The following is a 14,583-nucleotide window of genomic DNA, read 5'->3' as shown; positions in this document are numbered from 1 at the left end:
TGAAACACGTGAATAGATCAGTTGCAATAGAATAAGTTTCAGAAACTGATGCAATTCAATGAGATATTATCGAAATAAAAAAGTTCCGACATTTTTTCCTCGTCGGTGTTTGCGGACTCAAGCCAAAATTATCAAATTTTGGCTTGAGTCCGCAAACACCGAGGGGGAAAAAATGTCGGAACTTTTTTGTTGCGACAATATGCTATGAAACAAAAATGCATTAGAAGCTTTATTCAGTTGAGATCAATATTAATTTATTCATTTCATCATGTAAACTCGAACATTTCTGGATGTGAATATTGGAGTGAAAGTACATTAAACAATTCTGCAATCCGTTGTTTTTCTCTTTGATGTCTCACATCTGTTTCGATGTCTTTGTTTATTCTCAGCAATCGAGTCAATCGTCCCGAGTAGTTATACATTTTCTGCGTTTTTGTGTAGTACTCATGTAGATTGTCTGCATGAATACGAATGATTTCATCAGTTGTTTCCAATATTTTCCCTTGAAACTTCTTTCCCGCGTCATGAAGACAAAGCTGCAGAAGCATGAAGTTGAGTTCTACGTCGGTAGGATTCAACTTTAACAACTCGCTGACGGGTTCAATCCATCGCTTTGTAGCATCTGGCATCAATAATCTGTAAATTGGGGAGTATTAATTACTGAACAACATAGAATCTGAAAAGTAACTCACGCTCCAACCTGTTCCATCGAATAATTCGTACACCAACTCACATCGGCATTTAGCTGTTGCACATTTATACATGCGCCTTCTGTAACCATGAACATAGTACCTCCAAGTACTTTGTTTCTGTGATATTCTGCTGATTCTGCCAAAAAGTTCAGTCTATTCCATAACATCCAACAAGATTTTAGAATTTCCGTCTAAAATCTATATTAATTTTTCTTAAAACCCAGAAAGGTTACTCTACCTTGATAGCCATATCTAGCTCCCTGAACTCCGGGAGCTCGGCTAACCATTGAGTTGCACCGAGGAACATTTGCTCAAAAGTGTACAATATTTCCTTTTTTCCGAACACTTTCCAAACTTCCAACTTCTGATTCGTCTCTTCTTTTTGCTGGTTTGCCAATGCGAGTGACATTCGTTCGAGACTGTTGTTCACTTGATACGGAATGAGTGTTGTTGGTTCCTTTTGAAATACTTTCACTGCTTTTTCAATTAGCCATGTCATATCTATAATAGTCTTGACACGTGACATTTTATCCGGTTCACAGCTCAAAATCATTTCAGGTCGACCCAGAAAATTTGAGAGACTTTGTGGCACAGAACGTTTGGAATAGTTGATCACATTTGAAATGAGATCATGATTATCATGGAACTCTGAAAAAATCATCAAATTTGGAAATCAATATTCTCAAAGCTCACTGCTACAGTCCATTCCAACTTCTAAACACTGTTTTAGACGACACATTTTACATCGGTATCTGAAAAATGGCTGATTAAAGCGCCATTTTACAAAAGAAAACTTACTCTCCATGATCGAAAATTATGCAATTTCCCTTTGGACAAATAATATCTTGTGATTTGGCACTTTTTCGAGCGGCTCTTCTGAAAAACGCTGCGCAGGCGCGACAGCTGAACACTCCGAAATGTCTTCCATGTGCCGGTTGACCGCATACTTCACATGGCCCAGATAGATGAAGTGCAGGAGGCATATTCACTACACACAAAGAATTGAGAATAAAGTTTTTGAAAATTGAAATAAATAAATAGGTATTATATTGTTGTGTTGAACAGTTTTTACTTTGAAACATTTATTTAGATCAGTTTGAGAAGAGATAATTTTATTTCGATGTAAGATCAATGAATGAAGAGGTTCAGAACATTTCAACCATTTCTGGATGGGAAAAATCAACAGTAAAAATATCGAAAACTTTGGCAAGGTAGAATCTCTCTTGTTGTCGCCTCACATCCGCTTCGATGAACTGAATGATTTTCATCATTTTCGTTAGTCGGCCAGAATAATTGGGTGTTTTCATGGTTTTCACATAATAATCATGCAGATTGTCCGCTTGAATTTGAAGAAGTTTCTCAATTGCTTCTCGTGTTTTTCCCGGGAATTTTTTCTGGGCGTAGTTCAGACAGAGCTGGATGAGCATAAAATTAAGCTCCACATTCGTTGGATCCAGTTTGATCAAAGCGTCGACAGAGGGCTTCCAAGTAGTGTCCACGTCTACGTTCATTAGTCTGAAATCACAATTTTTGTTTCCAAAACTCCAGAATTACTACTTACGACCGAATTTGATCCATAGAGTAGTTGGTTGCAAAAGACAGGTCAACATCGAAATTCTTCAAATTCATGCACCTTCCTTCTCCAGTCATATACACATTTGCACCCAGTAACTGTTTCCTCTGAAGATTTGCTGTGTGAGCTTGCTTATCTAATCGAATCCATATCAACCAGGATGATTTTAGAATATCCAGCTGAAATAGCTCAAATAGGGAATGAAGTGAACTTTTTGAATACCTTCACTTCCATATCAAGTTCCGTGAATTCAGGAAATTTGGAGAACCACTGAACAGTTTTAATGAATGAGTCCTCCCAGAAACTGAACAACTCGAATTTTCCAACTTTAGTTTGAAATTCAACTTTTGTCTCGTTCCGAGTAATATGCATGTCCTCCAGAGCGTAAGCCATTTTCTCCAGACTGTTTTCAAAGTGGCAAGGTGATGGGAATGACTCTGTTGGCATCTGAACTTGTTATTCGAATTGCTTATTATCAAAGTTCCGTTTTCAGAATGTATACCTGAAAAACTTTGACCGCCTTATCTATAAGAAAAGAGAGATCGATAATAACTTTCGAAGTCGATGCATTTTCCGGGTCGCAAAGCAAAATAATCTCAGGACGCCCCAAGAAATTTGATAAACTTTGAGGTGCAGCAAGTTTCACATGTTTGGTATAATGTGACGACGAGGATATCAAGTCACGGTCGTTTTGAAATTCTGGAAAACAGAAGAGAGAATTTGAACAAGGTTTTATTTGGGAACTAAAAAAATTTCAAGAATGTGAAAGTTCTACAGCAAAAGAAAGTATTAAACAGTTTCAATTATCCAATAAAAACTCACTACTAGAATCCATTCCGACTTCATAGCACTTTTTCAAACGGCATATTTTACAGTAGAAACTGAAACGTATAAGTCAATGAAGAAAGCTTCCAAAAACTCACATCCCAGTATCTGAAACCGTACAACTTCCTCTTTCACACACAAGATCTTGAGATTTCGATTTTATTCTTGCCGCTCTTCTAAATATTTAATCTTTTCACATACAGTTTGGAGAGAAGTTAAAATAAAAACAAACCGAAAAAACGCGGCACAGGCGCGACAGCTCATTACACCAAAGTGTCGTCCGTGAGCTGGTTGGAAACATATTTCGCATGGTCCTGTTAAATGAAGAGCTGGTGGCATATTCGCTAAGAGATCTGGAAGGAATTAAGAATGAAGTTTTTGAAAATTCAAAGAAATATGTCAAAGAAATATGTAGGTATTGTATACTGCTGGTGGCATAGTAGAAAGATTGTTTAACTGGAGGAAATTCGATGAGAAAATGCTATGATAGTTGGTCGATAGGAAGAGGGGGAAGCGCAGAGAGTGAGAGAAGAGAAAAACATTGAAACTGGAAAGGAGACACAGCAAGTGAGAGAAATAGAAAGAAGTGCAAACATATGACAGCGTTAGCGGGTTGAAGTCTACCAAAAGATCATCTCGTTTTTCAATTGGAAGTGGGTTGCGGAAGTGGAAGTTCGTCCTATCTGAAACTGGTTTCCCTGAGCGCCGCAGGTGCCCCAGATAAGTTTTTTCTCTAGTTCTTAACTATATCTAATAGTTCTCTGAGTCATGCCTTCTTCGGTTAATGAAGTCTCTCGTTTTTGACAAGTTTCTCCTTTTCTGCGTCTCCGTTTTCTTCTCCGCGTGCTGAAGGCGCGCCTGATAGCAAAAGAGAGATGAAGGAGACAATAATGTCCTCTTTTGTTAATTAGATCTCTCGTTTTCATCTAGCTTCTGTCAACCTCAGTTTCCACTTCTACTCCCTACTTTTATTGTGCCGAGTAGATCTTTTTCTGTTTTTTTTACTTTTATTCACACGTCAAATGCGCCCCAGTTGATATTTCATGGTTCTCTAACTCCGTGATAAGTCTCTCCTGTTGATAAAAATAATGAAGAAAATTTCAAAATAAATTAGTTTATTTCTATCAATCAAAATATGTACAGTTGAATATCATCAGTTAGTTTCTTTTCGTCAAGATTCCATCAAATTTTCTATCCGTAACTCCCAATTCTTTCGTTTTATCGATTGGTGGTGGACCGGCAGTGGATGGTGAGATCTGTAAATAAATATTTTATTCCATGTTATGTTACTAAAGTATGTGTACCTGATATCTGTTGAAAAAGTTGGAAATGAACAGGAACAATTCCATCCGAGCGAGTCCTTCGCCAAGACACTGCCGTTTTCCAACGGAGAATGGGACTAGCTCTTCGATTTTCTTCAACTTCCCATTCTCATCAATAAAACGATCCGGATTGAAACTATACGGTTCAGAGAACACTGTTTCATCCAACATAACACTACTGATTTGAGCGATCACTCCAGTTCCCTTTTTGATAGGGTATCCTCCGATTACAGTGTCTTTAGTGGTCTCATGGAACAAGTTAATCGGAACTATATTTGCACATCGTTGACACTCATTGACAACTGCATTCATGAAGGGTAGATCATTCTTATCAGCCATTGATACCAACCTATCTCCTCCGATCACTCTGTCCAACTCTTCATGCATTTTCTCTTGAACTCCAGGGGTGTTCAAAACGTAGGCAATAGACCAGGATAGAGTTAAAGTAGTAGTGCCCAGTCCAGCGAGCCAGAGATCCATACACATATTGGATAGTTGTTGGGTACTGAACGTCTCAAGATCTCCTTCAGCTTCTCGTTTCCTTTGTTCTTTCAGATAGGCTTCAGCGTAATCTTGGTTCTCTTCGGAGTCAAAGTCAATTTTCTGGCGATGCTCCTCAATTTGAGAATTGAAAAATCCATAGAATGCTGTTTTGTATTGCTCAATTCTGAAATAAGCACATAGACGTTGTTAGAATGATGTTCATTTGAACTCACAACTCATCAACAGTTGGTTTTGGCATGAATCGACTCAAGAATGGCACCACACACGCTACAATAATCTTCCAACTCGTGAACGCCTTCTGCTGATACTCCAGAAGGTCTTGCAACTTTTGGAACTCTTCCTCTTTCTCATCATCAAATCTATAGCCAAAGATTAGTTGGTTGATCACGTTGGCAACTCCCTTATTGAAAACTTTCGGAATATTCTGCTCTTCTCCAACTTTTTCATCAAACTTTCTGAAGATTTCTTGAACTTCGATAAGGATTTTTTGCTGCATGAGATCTTTTCCAAAGCCTAGATCTCGGAAATTCGAAAGTGCAAATCTGCGGTGAGTGCTCCAGAACTGTCCATTAGTGTCGACGACTCCAAACATTCCATCTCGAAACTTCGCAATTGCTTCATTGAATTTTTTGTTCACATAAGTATCACCATCTCGGATGAATGTCTCCTTCATTCTCTCATACGAACCGATTATGACGTATGGCTCTGATTCTAAAAAAGACAAAAGTCTGTGTGATCTCATGTCCTGACCATCCACTTACCTAGCCAAAACGTGTAGACATCTCCATACTTCTTCGTCCAGTTTCTAAAACATTCATATCCGGGCATAGGGAACACCATAGACAACCAATTTCCAAACTTTGGAAGTGGTGTGGGACCAGGTGGCAGATTTCTTCTTTTCCAGTAAAGAAGATGAAACAGATAGATAGAAAATAAGGTGGAAAGGAGGACAAGAATGAAAAACATGGTGGAAGTGAAAATTTCTTGAAGAAAAACTGAGAAATGAGGCGAAACATGGAGTATTTATTCATTGAAATTGCATCAGGTGGAAGTGAGGGATCGAGAGAAATAGGCGAAGAAGGGGACAACAAAATACGAAAAGAATTGTGAAAGAGGTGAAGGAGTGGAGACGCAGACGTGTTTCGTATTTTGTTGAGACGGGCGAGGTGACTGGTAATTTGATATTCAGCTTTCGGTCTTTTGGTGTTTTAAGACCTGCTGAGAAATCTCTTGCTCTTGATAATAGGAATTCTGATACATGGAAATATGCACGTTGTTTTTTTGTATTGACTCTGAAAAGAATTCCCGAGCACTGGATGGATTCAGTAGACACGATACAAAGCAAAATGTTGCAAAGCCCTCTGAAAAGTTTATAACTCAACAGGACTGTTTCTCAAATTGATGAGTCCCTTCATATTTTCCGACCACACAACCAAATTTACTTGTCATTCCCTCACCTATTGAAAATGTGTTTCGCAATCCGACCATAATAACAACCTCTCCGTCTCCTTCCAAATGAACTCCCCAACTAAGTCAACAGGTTTCCTCTTGATTGCCCTCTTCTCCGATTCATGTACTTTTGATACTTTTTCTCTAACCGCCTCTGTCTCTTCTGACTCTCCCGTTTCTCTCTCGATTTCCCATATGATCATCGATTTTTCCTCTAGAAATGATACACGTTCCTCGCCAAGTGAGTATCTGCCAAATCTGTGGACAACTTGCGAATGGAAATCACTTCGGAGTGATCAGTTGTCGGGCTTGTGCAGCGTTTTTCAGGTTTGTTTTCTAGATTCGGTGAATGATTGAAGCTTGGAACAATTTTCAGTTTTTAGAAGAGCCAACTTGGAGACTGACACATATTGTGTGCTAGGAAACTGCCAAATTCACAAAAATGGACGGTTCTATTGTAAAAAATGTCGATTGAGAAAGTGTCTGGAAATGGGAATGGATGTTAACAGTAAGTTTTCAATTTAATTTCGCGAAAAGTTACAAAAAATTATTTTTTCTAGAATTTCAACACGACCGTGACCTAATCTCCACATCCACGTCTTCACCCGAAAGTTCTGATTCTTCTGGACCCATAATGAAAGTAAAGAAACGAAAAACTCAAGGAATTCCTGTTAGCCTTGCCTCGTTTTTGGGCCGCCCTGCATTTATTTTGAGCTGTGAACCAGAGAGAGCGTGTCGAGTGAAGACTGTGATTGATGTGACTTTTCTGATAAATCAAGCCATGGATATTTTGAAAAATGGAGATACGAAAAGATATTTTGGAAGGGATAGTCTGGAGAATATGTCATTGAAACTGCAGGAATTGAAGAAAACGAAAACGAATCTGAAACTTCTGAAAGTGTTGGGACTCAAGGAGACCATGTTTTTCTGGGAGCAAAGTTTTCTCTCTACTGCCACGTGGCTGACTCATTTTGAAGAATTTCAGCAGCTTCCTTTGAGTGTTAAGGTACGTTTTTAGTTTGTTTTCCGTTCTAGTCGAATCGTTTTCAGATGCAAATCCTGAAAGTCTCTTGGATATTATGGGCTCGATTGGATAAACTATCGAGAACTGCCGATGAGAGACGAAGGAAAAGATTCGGGGACTCAGTTTATATGATTGGAGAGGATGTGTTTCTAGATGTCAAAGATTTTGAAGTTGATGTTTCCTGGTGTACAAACTACAGTAAGGAGCAGTTGGTCTAGTGAGTTTGTTTCAATTATTAAGTCATTTGAAAACTTTTGAAATTTTCAGTTATTTGGACTGCCATCATGACGAATACTTTAATAAAATTGTGGATTTGCTTATTGATCTGCATCCACGAGACATTGAACTCAGCTATATGCTCATTGAGATTTGTCTTCATTATGCTGGAAAGAAACATCAAGGAGATGTGCTGAAATTTACAGACAAGTTGATGGAAGTCATTTCTGATAATTTGCATAATTACTATCAATCTGAGCGGATATCGAATTACTCTTCAAGACTGGCTAAAATGATGAAAATCGATAATTTGATCAGAAGGAATTTGTTCGAAAGATTGGAAAAGCAAGAAGTTGCGAAAGTATTCAATATCATGTCTGTACATTTTTCACATCCAGATATGTTTTGTGATTCTGGATTCTAAACTTTGTACTTAATTTATATTTTGTTTTCACTTGTACTTACATATTTATGATCTTTTATCAATGCTTTAATAATTCTCCACAAGGAATAAAGATCTCTCATAACAAGTTCGCATAACAAACTCAAAGATGTGTACTCTGCCACCAACATACTTTTTTTTTAATGCCAGGGAAATAATGATCTTCGAGCATTATCATACGTATGTGCTCACATTGCTTTTTTTCTCTTTTTCAGTCTGCGTCTCTAGTTCACATCTTATTGAGTTTTTTGACTTTCAACTACGTTTCGAGAATTCTTCTCAAATATAGTATTCTGAATTAAAAAAAAACTATTTTCCAGTAAAAATGCCCGCCCCACTATTCCTATCCGGACCATGCGAAATATGTGGACAACAGACTTCAGGCAGACATTTTGGAGTGATGAGTTGTCGAGCCTGCGCTGCTTTCTTCAGAAGAGCAGCGAGTTGGTCGAAGAAGAGAATCGAATGTCCGAAGGGAAATTGTACAATTTTTGAAGATGGAAAGTGAGTTTGATTAAGTTGACAAGGGGGATTTGTTAAGACTCTGACTTTGTCTTTTCTTCCAGATTCCAATGCAAACGATGTAGACTTAAACGATGTTTTGATGTAGGAATGGATGCTGGTAGTGAGTTCTCATTCTATTTTTCCACATCCGTCATTTTTTATTTTTCCAGAATTCCAAAGCAATCGTGATCTGATCTCATGTTCCAATAAATTCATAAAACGTGTTGCATTTATCATAGGACCCCCACAAACTCTATCCACATTTCTCGGAAGACCCACATTCATTTTGTGTTGTGAGCCGGATAAAGCATCTCATATCAAGACAGTTATAGACGTGACGTATTTAGTGGATATTGCAAATACAATGTTTTTGAAGGTTGACTAGAAGAGTGATACAGAAATTTATGCTTTGCTTTCAGGAGCCTTCCCAAAACATCAAACCGTTCCAATTCCATAACAGCCTTGAGAAACTATCGATAACATTAGACGACATGAGACTAAAACAACCTGACAGTAAGATAAAACAGTTGACACGGGTTGGAAAGGATGAATCTCTTTTCATTTGGGAGCAATCATTTTTGAGAGTTGTTGAGTGGTTTGCGAACTTCACCGAGTTCAGTGAATTAGAAGATTATATAAAAGTGAGTGGAATTCCTGAAAGCAAGAAGTCTAGAAAAGAACATTTCAGTTAGAAATAGTGAAAGCAGCGTGGATCTGCTGGACTCGTCTGGAGAAATTGACAGAAACTGCGGAATATCAGAGGAAGAAACTATTCACGAGTGAACAGTTTATGTGTGGGAATGATTCTTGCTTGGACTTTGGGAATTATGAAGTTGATTTGGAATGGTGTACAAATTATTCTTTGGAGCAGCTAACTTTGTGAGTTTAAGGAGACTGGCTGACGAGCTCACTCAAACAAACTAAATTCTTTCAGCTACATGATGCCTCAAGTGGAGTTAAACGCCCGTCAATGCATACAAGATCTAATCGAACTTAATCCAAGCAGTATCGAAATCAACTACATGCTCCTCCAAGTATCTCTATATCATGCTGGTAGAAAGTGTCAAGGAAAAGTTCTGGAGGCAACTGAGCGACTTCTTCAATCTCAAGCGGACAATCTTCATGATTATTACATGAACAAAATGAAACTGGCAAATTATTCTGGTCGATTGGCAAAAATGATGAAGATCAATCGAATGATCGAAGCAGATATGAGGGAAAGAGCGGAGAAGAATGAAATTGCAAGGCTGTTTAATATATTAAAAATAGACTTTTCTCATCCAGATATGTTTGAGTCAACATGAATATTAATAAAGATTTTGACATTTATTTTTACAGGAATCTAAACAGGAAAATTACAGAATTAAAAGTAGGCAAAAGATTCAAAAAGAAAAACGTTTGCATCTTAATTTGTAACTTTAGAGAGAAGAGACATTATGTTTTTCATGTCGAACGTCCCTTTATAAGGTTTTCTCTCCTTCTATTCTTCTTTATTTTGTTTTTCAAGGTAACTCTAAAGACCGAATACTCTCTCTTCTCACAACCACCAATTTCCCTCAGCCTTCTAAAAACATGTGGAGTTTGGTCAACTGATTTGTCTCTCATGTCTCTCCTCTCGTCACTTGTCTCTTTTTCTCTGCATCACCACTGGGTCACAAACTTTGTTTCGGCATAAACTATGAAATGGGGATCTTGAATAAAAAGGCGCTGCTGTTTTCAGAATCAGCTCGCTTTTCTTTCAGAATTTTTGGACTTTACTTTCGGATTTTCAGGAAAACTATGCTTCTGTTGCTATTGTTCACTGGACTTTGTATTTACCTATTCTACGAATTGTATTGGAAGCGAAGACACTTACCACCAGGACCCATTCCGCTTCCAATAATTGGCAACGTCTTGCCAATGCTTAGAGAGAAACCAGGATACGAGTGTTTCAGAAGATGGATGAAAACCTATGGAGATTGTTACACTTTTTGGATGGGTGAGTAGAGAATAAGCTATCTTTCAGTGCGGATTTTTCTTCAGGTAAAACTCCATATGTGATGATTAGCTCTCTTGATCTGATGAAAGAGACATTCATCCGTGATGGTGACACTTACAAGGACAAATTTCCTCAACCAATCAATGTGAAATTTTGTGGAGGATCATTTGGAATTGTTGACACAAATGGACATCTTTGGAATACTCATCGTAGATTCGCCCTCACCACTTTTCGGGATTTTGGACTTGGAAAAGGATTAATGCAGGAGAAAATATTGATTGAGGTGGAAGAAGTATTCAGAAAGCTTGATGAGCATCTTGGAATGGAGCAAGATATCCCAAAAGTATTGAATAACGCAGTAGCAAATGTTATCAATCAAATTGTGTTTGGATATCGGTTCGCAGATGACCAAGAGGAAGAATTCAACAAATTGAGAGATCTGATGGAGTATCAAGAGAAGGCTTTTAATACAATTAAAGTTTATGTTCAAGTTTTTGCTCCGAAACTTGGAGAATTTCTTCCAGGAAAATCAATTGATGAGCTGTAAGTTTCAGATATTCCTTTGGCTTTCATCTCAAATTGAAATTTCAGAATGGACGAGTGGAAGAAAAATTTCTACACATTTTTCAATACTCAAATTGAAAACCACAAGCAAAAAATTGATTTCGACAGTGAGGAGAACTTGGATTATGCTGAAGCTTATCTCAAAGAACAAAGAAAGAGAGAAGCTGAAGGAGACTTCGAGTTGTTCTCCAATAATCAATTGATGCATACTTGTTTGGATCTTTGGTTTGCTGGATTATCCACTACAAATGCTACTGCAAATTGGTCTATCTGCTATATAATGAACACTCCGAGAGTTCAAGAGAAAATGCAAGAAGAGTTAGACAGAACAGTAGGAAGCGATAGATTGGTAACAACAGCTGATAAGAATGACCTACCCTACATGAATGCAGTTATCAATGAATCTCAACGATGTGCTAACATCCTACCAGTCAACGTGCTTCATATGACTACTAAGGACACAGTAATCAGTGGTTTCCCTATCAAAAAGGGAACTGGAGTTGTTGCTCAGATTAGCACAGTGATGTTGGACGAGAAGGTGTTCCCTGAGCCTTATACTTTCAACCCAGACAGGTTTATTGATGAGAATGGAAAGTTGAAGAAAGTAGAAGAACTCATACCATTCTCGATTGGAAAGAGACAGTGTCTTGGTGAAGGACTCGCTCGGATGGAGTTGTTCCTCTTCATCTCAAATTTTTTCAACAGATATCAGGTAATTTATTGCTCAACATTATGTAATTCAACAATAATTTCGATTTTTCAGATCTCCCCATCATCCGAAGGACCTCCATCAATAGACAAGACCGGCAAACTCAGTCTGTTCCCAAGGAAGTTCAACGCGATTCTCACCAAAAGGCATTAAAAATAAATTTGTTCATTTATTTATTTGTGATCTCGATTTTCATTCCATTTTTGATAAACTTTTTTCAATAGGTATGTCTTTCAGCTTATTTGGTCTCATTTTGCATGATTTGATAAATAGTTGCGTGTGCAAGTGCAGTTGAATACGCATCAGGTTCCAAAAATGATAGTCCGTGATGAAGAAAAATTATAACAGATTTATGGCTCAAAAGTCACATCGGTATACTTTTGAAAAAATGTGTGTATTGAATTCTCACTCAACCAACTAGTCTCTAGTTCTCTTTCCCTCGTTTTTCTTTTTTTATCTAACACTTTTTCCCTTTATGTTATTTGTCAGGGTAACTTTCTAGACCAAACACTCCCTTCACTCAACCAACCAATTCCCCCGAATTTCACAAATGTTGTGAAATTGATCAACTGATCTATGTCTCTAATTTCTGTGGTCTCTACCCATTCCATTTTTCTCTCTTTCTCTGCATCGGTCACAAACTTTGCCTTGGCATAAACTATGGAAAGAGAATCTTGAATAAAAAGACGTCGCTATTCTAAAAACTTGCTTCTTTCATCACTTTTCCTTGAGAATTTCTGATTTTAGTTTTGAATTTCAGTAAAATAATGATTCTGTTGCTATTGTTCACTGGACTTTGTTTGTACCTCTTCCATGAGATGTACTGGAAACGAAGACACCTACCTCCTGGACCAATCCCATTACCTTTGATTGGAAATATGTTGTCAATGCTTAGAGAGAAACCTGGATATGAGTGTTTCAGAAGATGGACAAAACAATATGGAGATGTTTACACATTTTGGATGGGTGGGTAGACAACCGATATGTTTTGAAAAAAGTTTTATTGTAGGTACTACTCCGTATGTTATGATCGGTTCATACGATCGCATAAAAGATACGTTTATCCGAGATGGTGACACATACAAGGACAAGTTTCCCCAACCGTTCACAGAGAAGTTTCGTGGTGGAACATATGGTATCGTGGAAACTAACGGGCACCTTTGGAGCACTCATCGTAGATTCACCCTTAGCAGTTTCCGTGATATGGGACTTGGGAAAGATCTGATGCAGGAGAAAATCTTGATTGAAGTTCAAGAATCGTTCAGAAAGTTTGATGAGCATCTTGGAGTGGAACAAGATATTCCAATCGTGTTGAATAATGCAGTTGCAAATGTTATCAATCAAATTGTGTTCGGATATCGGTTCGCAGATGAGCATGAAGAAGAATTCAATAAATTAAGAGATCTGATGGAATATCAGGAGAAGGCATTCACTACTTTCAAAGTTCATGTACAAGTTTTTGCACCGAAGATTGGTCAATGGCTTCCAGGAAAATCACTTGATGAGTTGTAAGTCCAGAACCCTCTTTGGATTTTCGAATAACTTAATTTACAGATTGGGCGATTGGAAACAAAACTTCCACACTTTCTTCAACACCCAGATTGAAAACCATCGGCAGAAAATTGACTTCGACAGTGAGGAGAACTTGGATTATGCTGAAGCTTATCTCAAAGAACAAAGAAAGAGAGAAGCTGAAGGAGACTTCGAGTTATTCTCCAACAAGCAGCTAATGAACACGTGTTTGGATCTTTGGTTCGCCGGGTTATCTACAACTAATACCACAACAAATTGGATCGTTTGTTATATCATGAACACACCCGGAGTTCAAGAGAAAATGCATGAAGAATTAGACAGAGTGATCGGAGGAGATAGATTGGTAACGACAGCTGATAAGAATGACCTACCCTACATGAATGCAGTTATCAATGAATCTCAACGATGTGCGAATATCGTGCCAATCAACCTGTTCCATGCTACAACCAAGGATACTGTAATCGCAGGATACCCAATTAAACAGGGTACTGGAGTGATCGCTCAGATTAGTACCGTGATGTTGGATGAGAAAACGTTCCCAGAACCATATACTTTCAATCCGGGCAGGTTTATTGATGAGAATGGAAAACTCAAAAAAGTAGAAGAACTCGTTCCATTTTCGATTGGAAAGAGACAGTGTCTCGGTGAAGGACTCGCTCGAATGGAGTTGTTCCTCTTTATCTCTAACTTTTTTAATAGATATCAGGTAACAAATTTGAAATCGAAAAAAGAATACAACGTTGAACGTTTAGGTGTCTCCATCATCAGAAGGGCCGCCATCAATCGACAAAAGTGAAAGAGTTGGTGTGTTTCCGAGGAAGTTCAACGCGATTCTCACCAAGAGGCATTGATAGAAAAATAATGTATTTATTAATTTGTGATCTGAACTTTGGTTTTTGTACATAAACTGTGTATTTTAGATTCTTTATTACCACATTCGAAAAAATACGAGAATTTGAGAACGCCCACTTTATCAACTAGTCTCTAGTTGTTCCTGCCGTCATTCTTTTTTTTCTTATCTGTTGATTTTCGTTTCTCTTTATTTTGTTTCAAGATAAGCCTCATAAGTCAAACACTCTCTTCTCTCAACAAACAAGGAAACCAACCGCCTCAAAACATTGAAAAATCGGTATACTGATCTATGCCTCTGATTTCATCTTGTCACCCTTTTTTCCTTTGCATCATTATTCGGTCAAAAACGTTATTTTGGAATAAAATATGGAAAAAAAAATTTGAATAAAAAACGCA

General features: G+C 37.8%; 7 protein-coding genes across 7 annotated transcripts; 4 read left to right on the top strand and 3 right to left on the bottom strand.

Moving 5' to 3' along the window:
* Positions 1–266: 266 nt before the first annotated feature.
* On the bottom strand, positions 267–1,675 carry GCK72_019997 (uncharacterized protein; the record flags this gene model as incomplete). Its single annotated transcript, XM_003115962.2, has 5 exons — positions 267–636; positions 693–883; positions 931–1,340; positions 1,386–1,444; positions 1,491–1,675. 5 exons carry the CDS (start codon positions 1,673–1,675, stop codon positions 267–269), a joined length of 1,215 nt encoding a protein of 404 aa, XP_003116010.2.
* A 162-nt stretch (positions 1,676–1,837) lies between these two features.
* On the bottom strand, positions 1,838–2,658 carry GCK72_019996 (uncharacterized protein; the record flags this gene model as incomplete). Its single annotated transcript, XM_003116589.2, has 3 exons — positions 1,838–2,207; positions 2,254–2,444; positions 2,488–2,658. 3 exons carry the CDS (start codon positions 2,656–2,658, stop codon positions 1,838–1,840), a joined length of 732 nt encoding a protein of 243 aa, XP_003116637.2.
* A 1,589-nt stretch (positions 2,659–4,247) lies between these two features.
* On the bottom strand, positions 4,248–5,882 carry GCK72_019995 (uncharacterized protein; the record flags this gene model as incomplete). The annotated part of the gene is made up of 4 exons (XM_053733327.1): positions 4,248–4,346; positions 4,395–5,079; positions 5,129–5,627; positions 5,678–5,882. The coding sequence occupies 4 exons, from the start codon at positions 5,880–5,882 to the stop codon at positions 4,248–4,250; spliced, it is 1,488 nt and encodes a 495-aa protein (XP_053582240.1).
* Positions 5,883–6,585: 703 nt separating this feature from the next.
* Positions 6,586–8,029, top strand: GCK72_019994 (uncharacterized protein; the record flags this gene model as incomplete). The annotated part of the gene is made up of 5 exons (XM_003115975.2): positions 6,586–6,692; positions 6,749–6,873; positions 6,926–7,371; positions 7,416–7,606; positions 7,657–8,029. The coding sequence occupies 5 exons, from the start codon at positions 6,586–6,588 to the stop codon at positions 8,027–8,029; spliced, it is 1,242 nt and encodes a 413-aa protein (XP_003116023.2).
* Positions 8,030–8,372: 343 nt separating this feature from the next.
* Positions 8,373–9,855, top strand: GCK72_019993 (uncharacterized protein; the record flags this gene model as incomplete). The annotated part of the gene is made up of 6 exons (XM_003116271.2): positions 8,373–8,551; positions 8,614–8,672; positions 8,722–8,927; positions 8,971–9,192; positions 9,240–9,430; positions 9,486–9,855. 6 exons carry the CDS (start codon positions 8,373–8,375, stop codon positions 9,853–9,855), a joined length of 1,227 nt encoding a protein of 408 aa, XP_003116319.2.
* Positions 9,856–10,330: 475 nt separating this feature from the next.
* On the top strand, positions 10,331–11,955 carry GCK72_019992 (uncharacterized protein; the record flags this gene model as incomplete). Its single annotated transcript, XM_053733326.1, has 4 exons — positions 10,331–10,529; positions 10,574–11,072; positions 11,121–11,805; positions 11,857–11,955. 4 exons carry the CDS (start codon positions 10,331–10,333, stop codon positions 11,953–11,955), a joined length of 1,482 nt encoding a protein of 493 aa, XP_053582239.1.
* Positions 11,956–12,569: 614 nt separating this feature from the next.
* GCK72_019991 (uncharacterized protein) lies at positions 12,570–14,186 on the top strand (the record flags this gene model as incomplete). Its single annotated transcript, XM_003116686.2, has 4 exons — positions 12,570–12,768; positions 12,812–13,310; positions 13,357–14,041; positions 14,088–14,186. 4 exons carry the CDS (start codon positions 12,570–12,572, stop codon positions 14,184–14,186), a joined length of 1,482 nt encoding a protein of 493 aa, XP_003116734.2.
* Between the last annotated feature and the right edge of the window lie 397 nt (positions 14,187–14,583).

Source organism: Caenorhabditis remanei, chromosome V (genome assembly GCF_010183535.1).
Source record: "Caenorhabditis remanei strain PX506 chromosome V, whole genome shotgun sequence".
In the NCBI taxonomy this organism is placed as follows: domain Eukaryota; kingdom Metazoa; phylum Nematoda; class Chromadorea; order Rhabditida; family Rhabditidae; genus Caenorhabditis; species Caenorhabditis remanei.
This window is presented reverse-complemented; position numbering and strand designations above follow the sequence as displayed.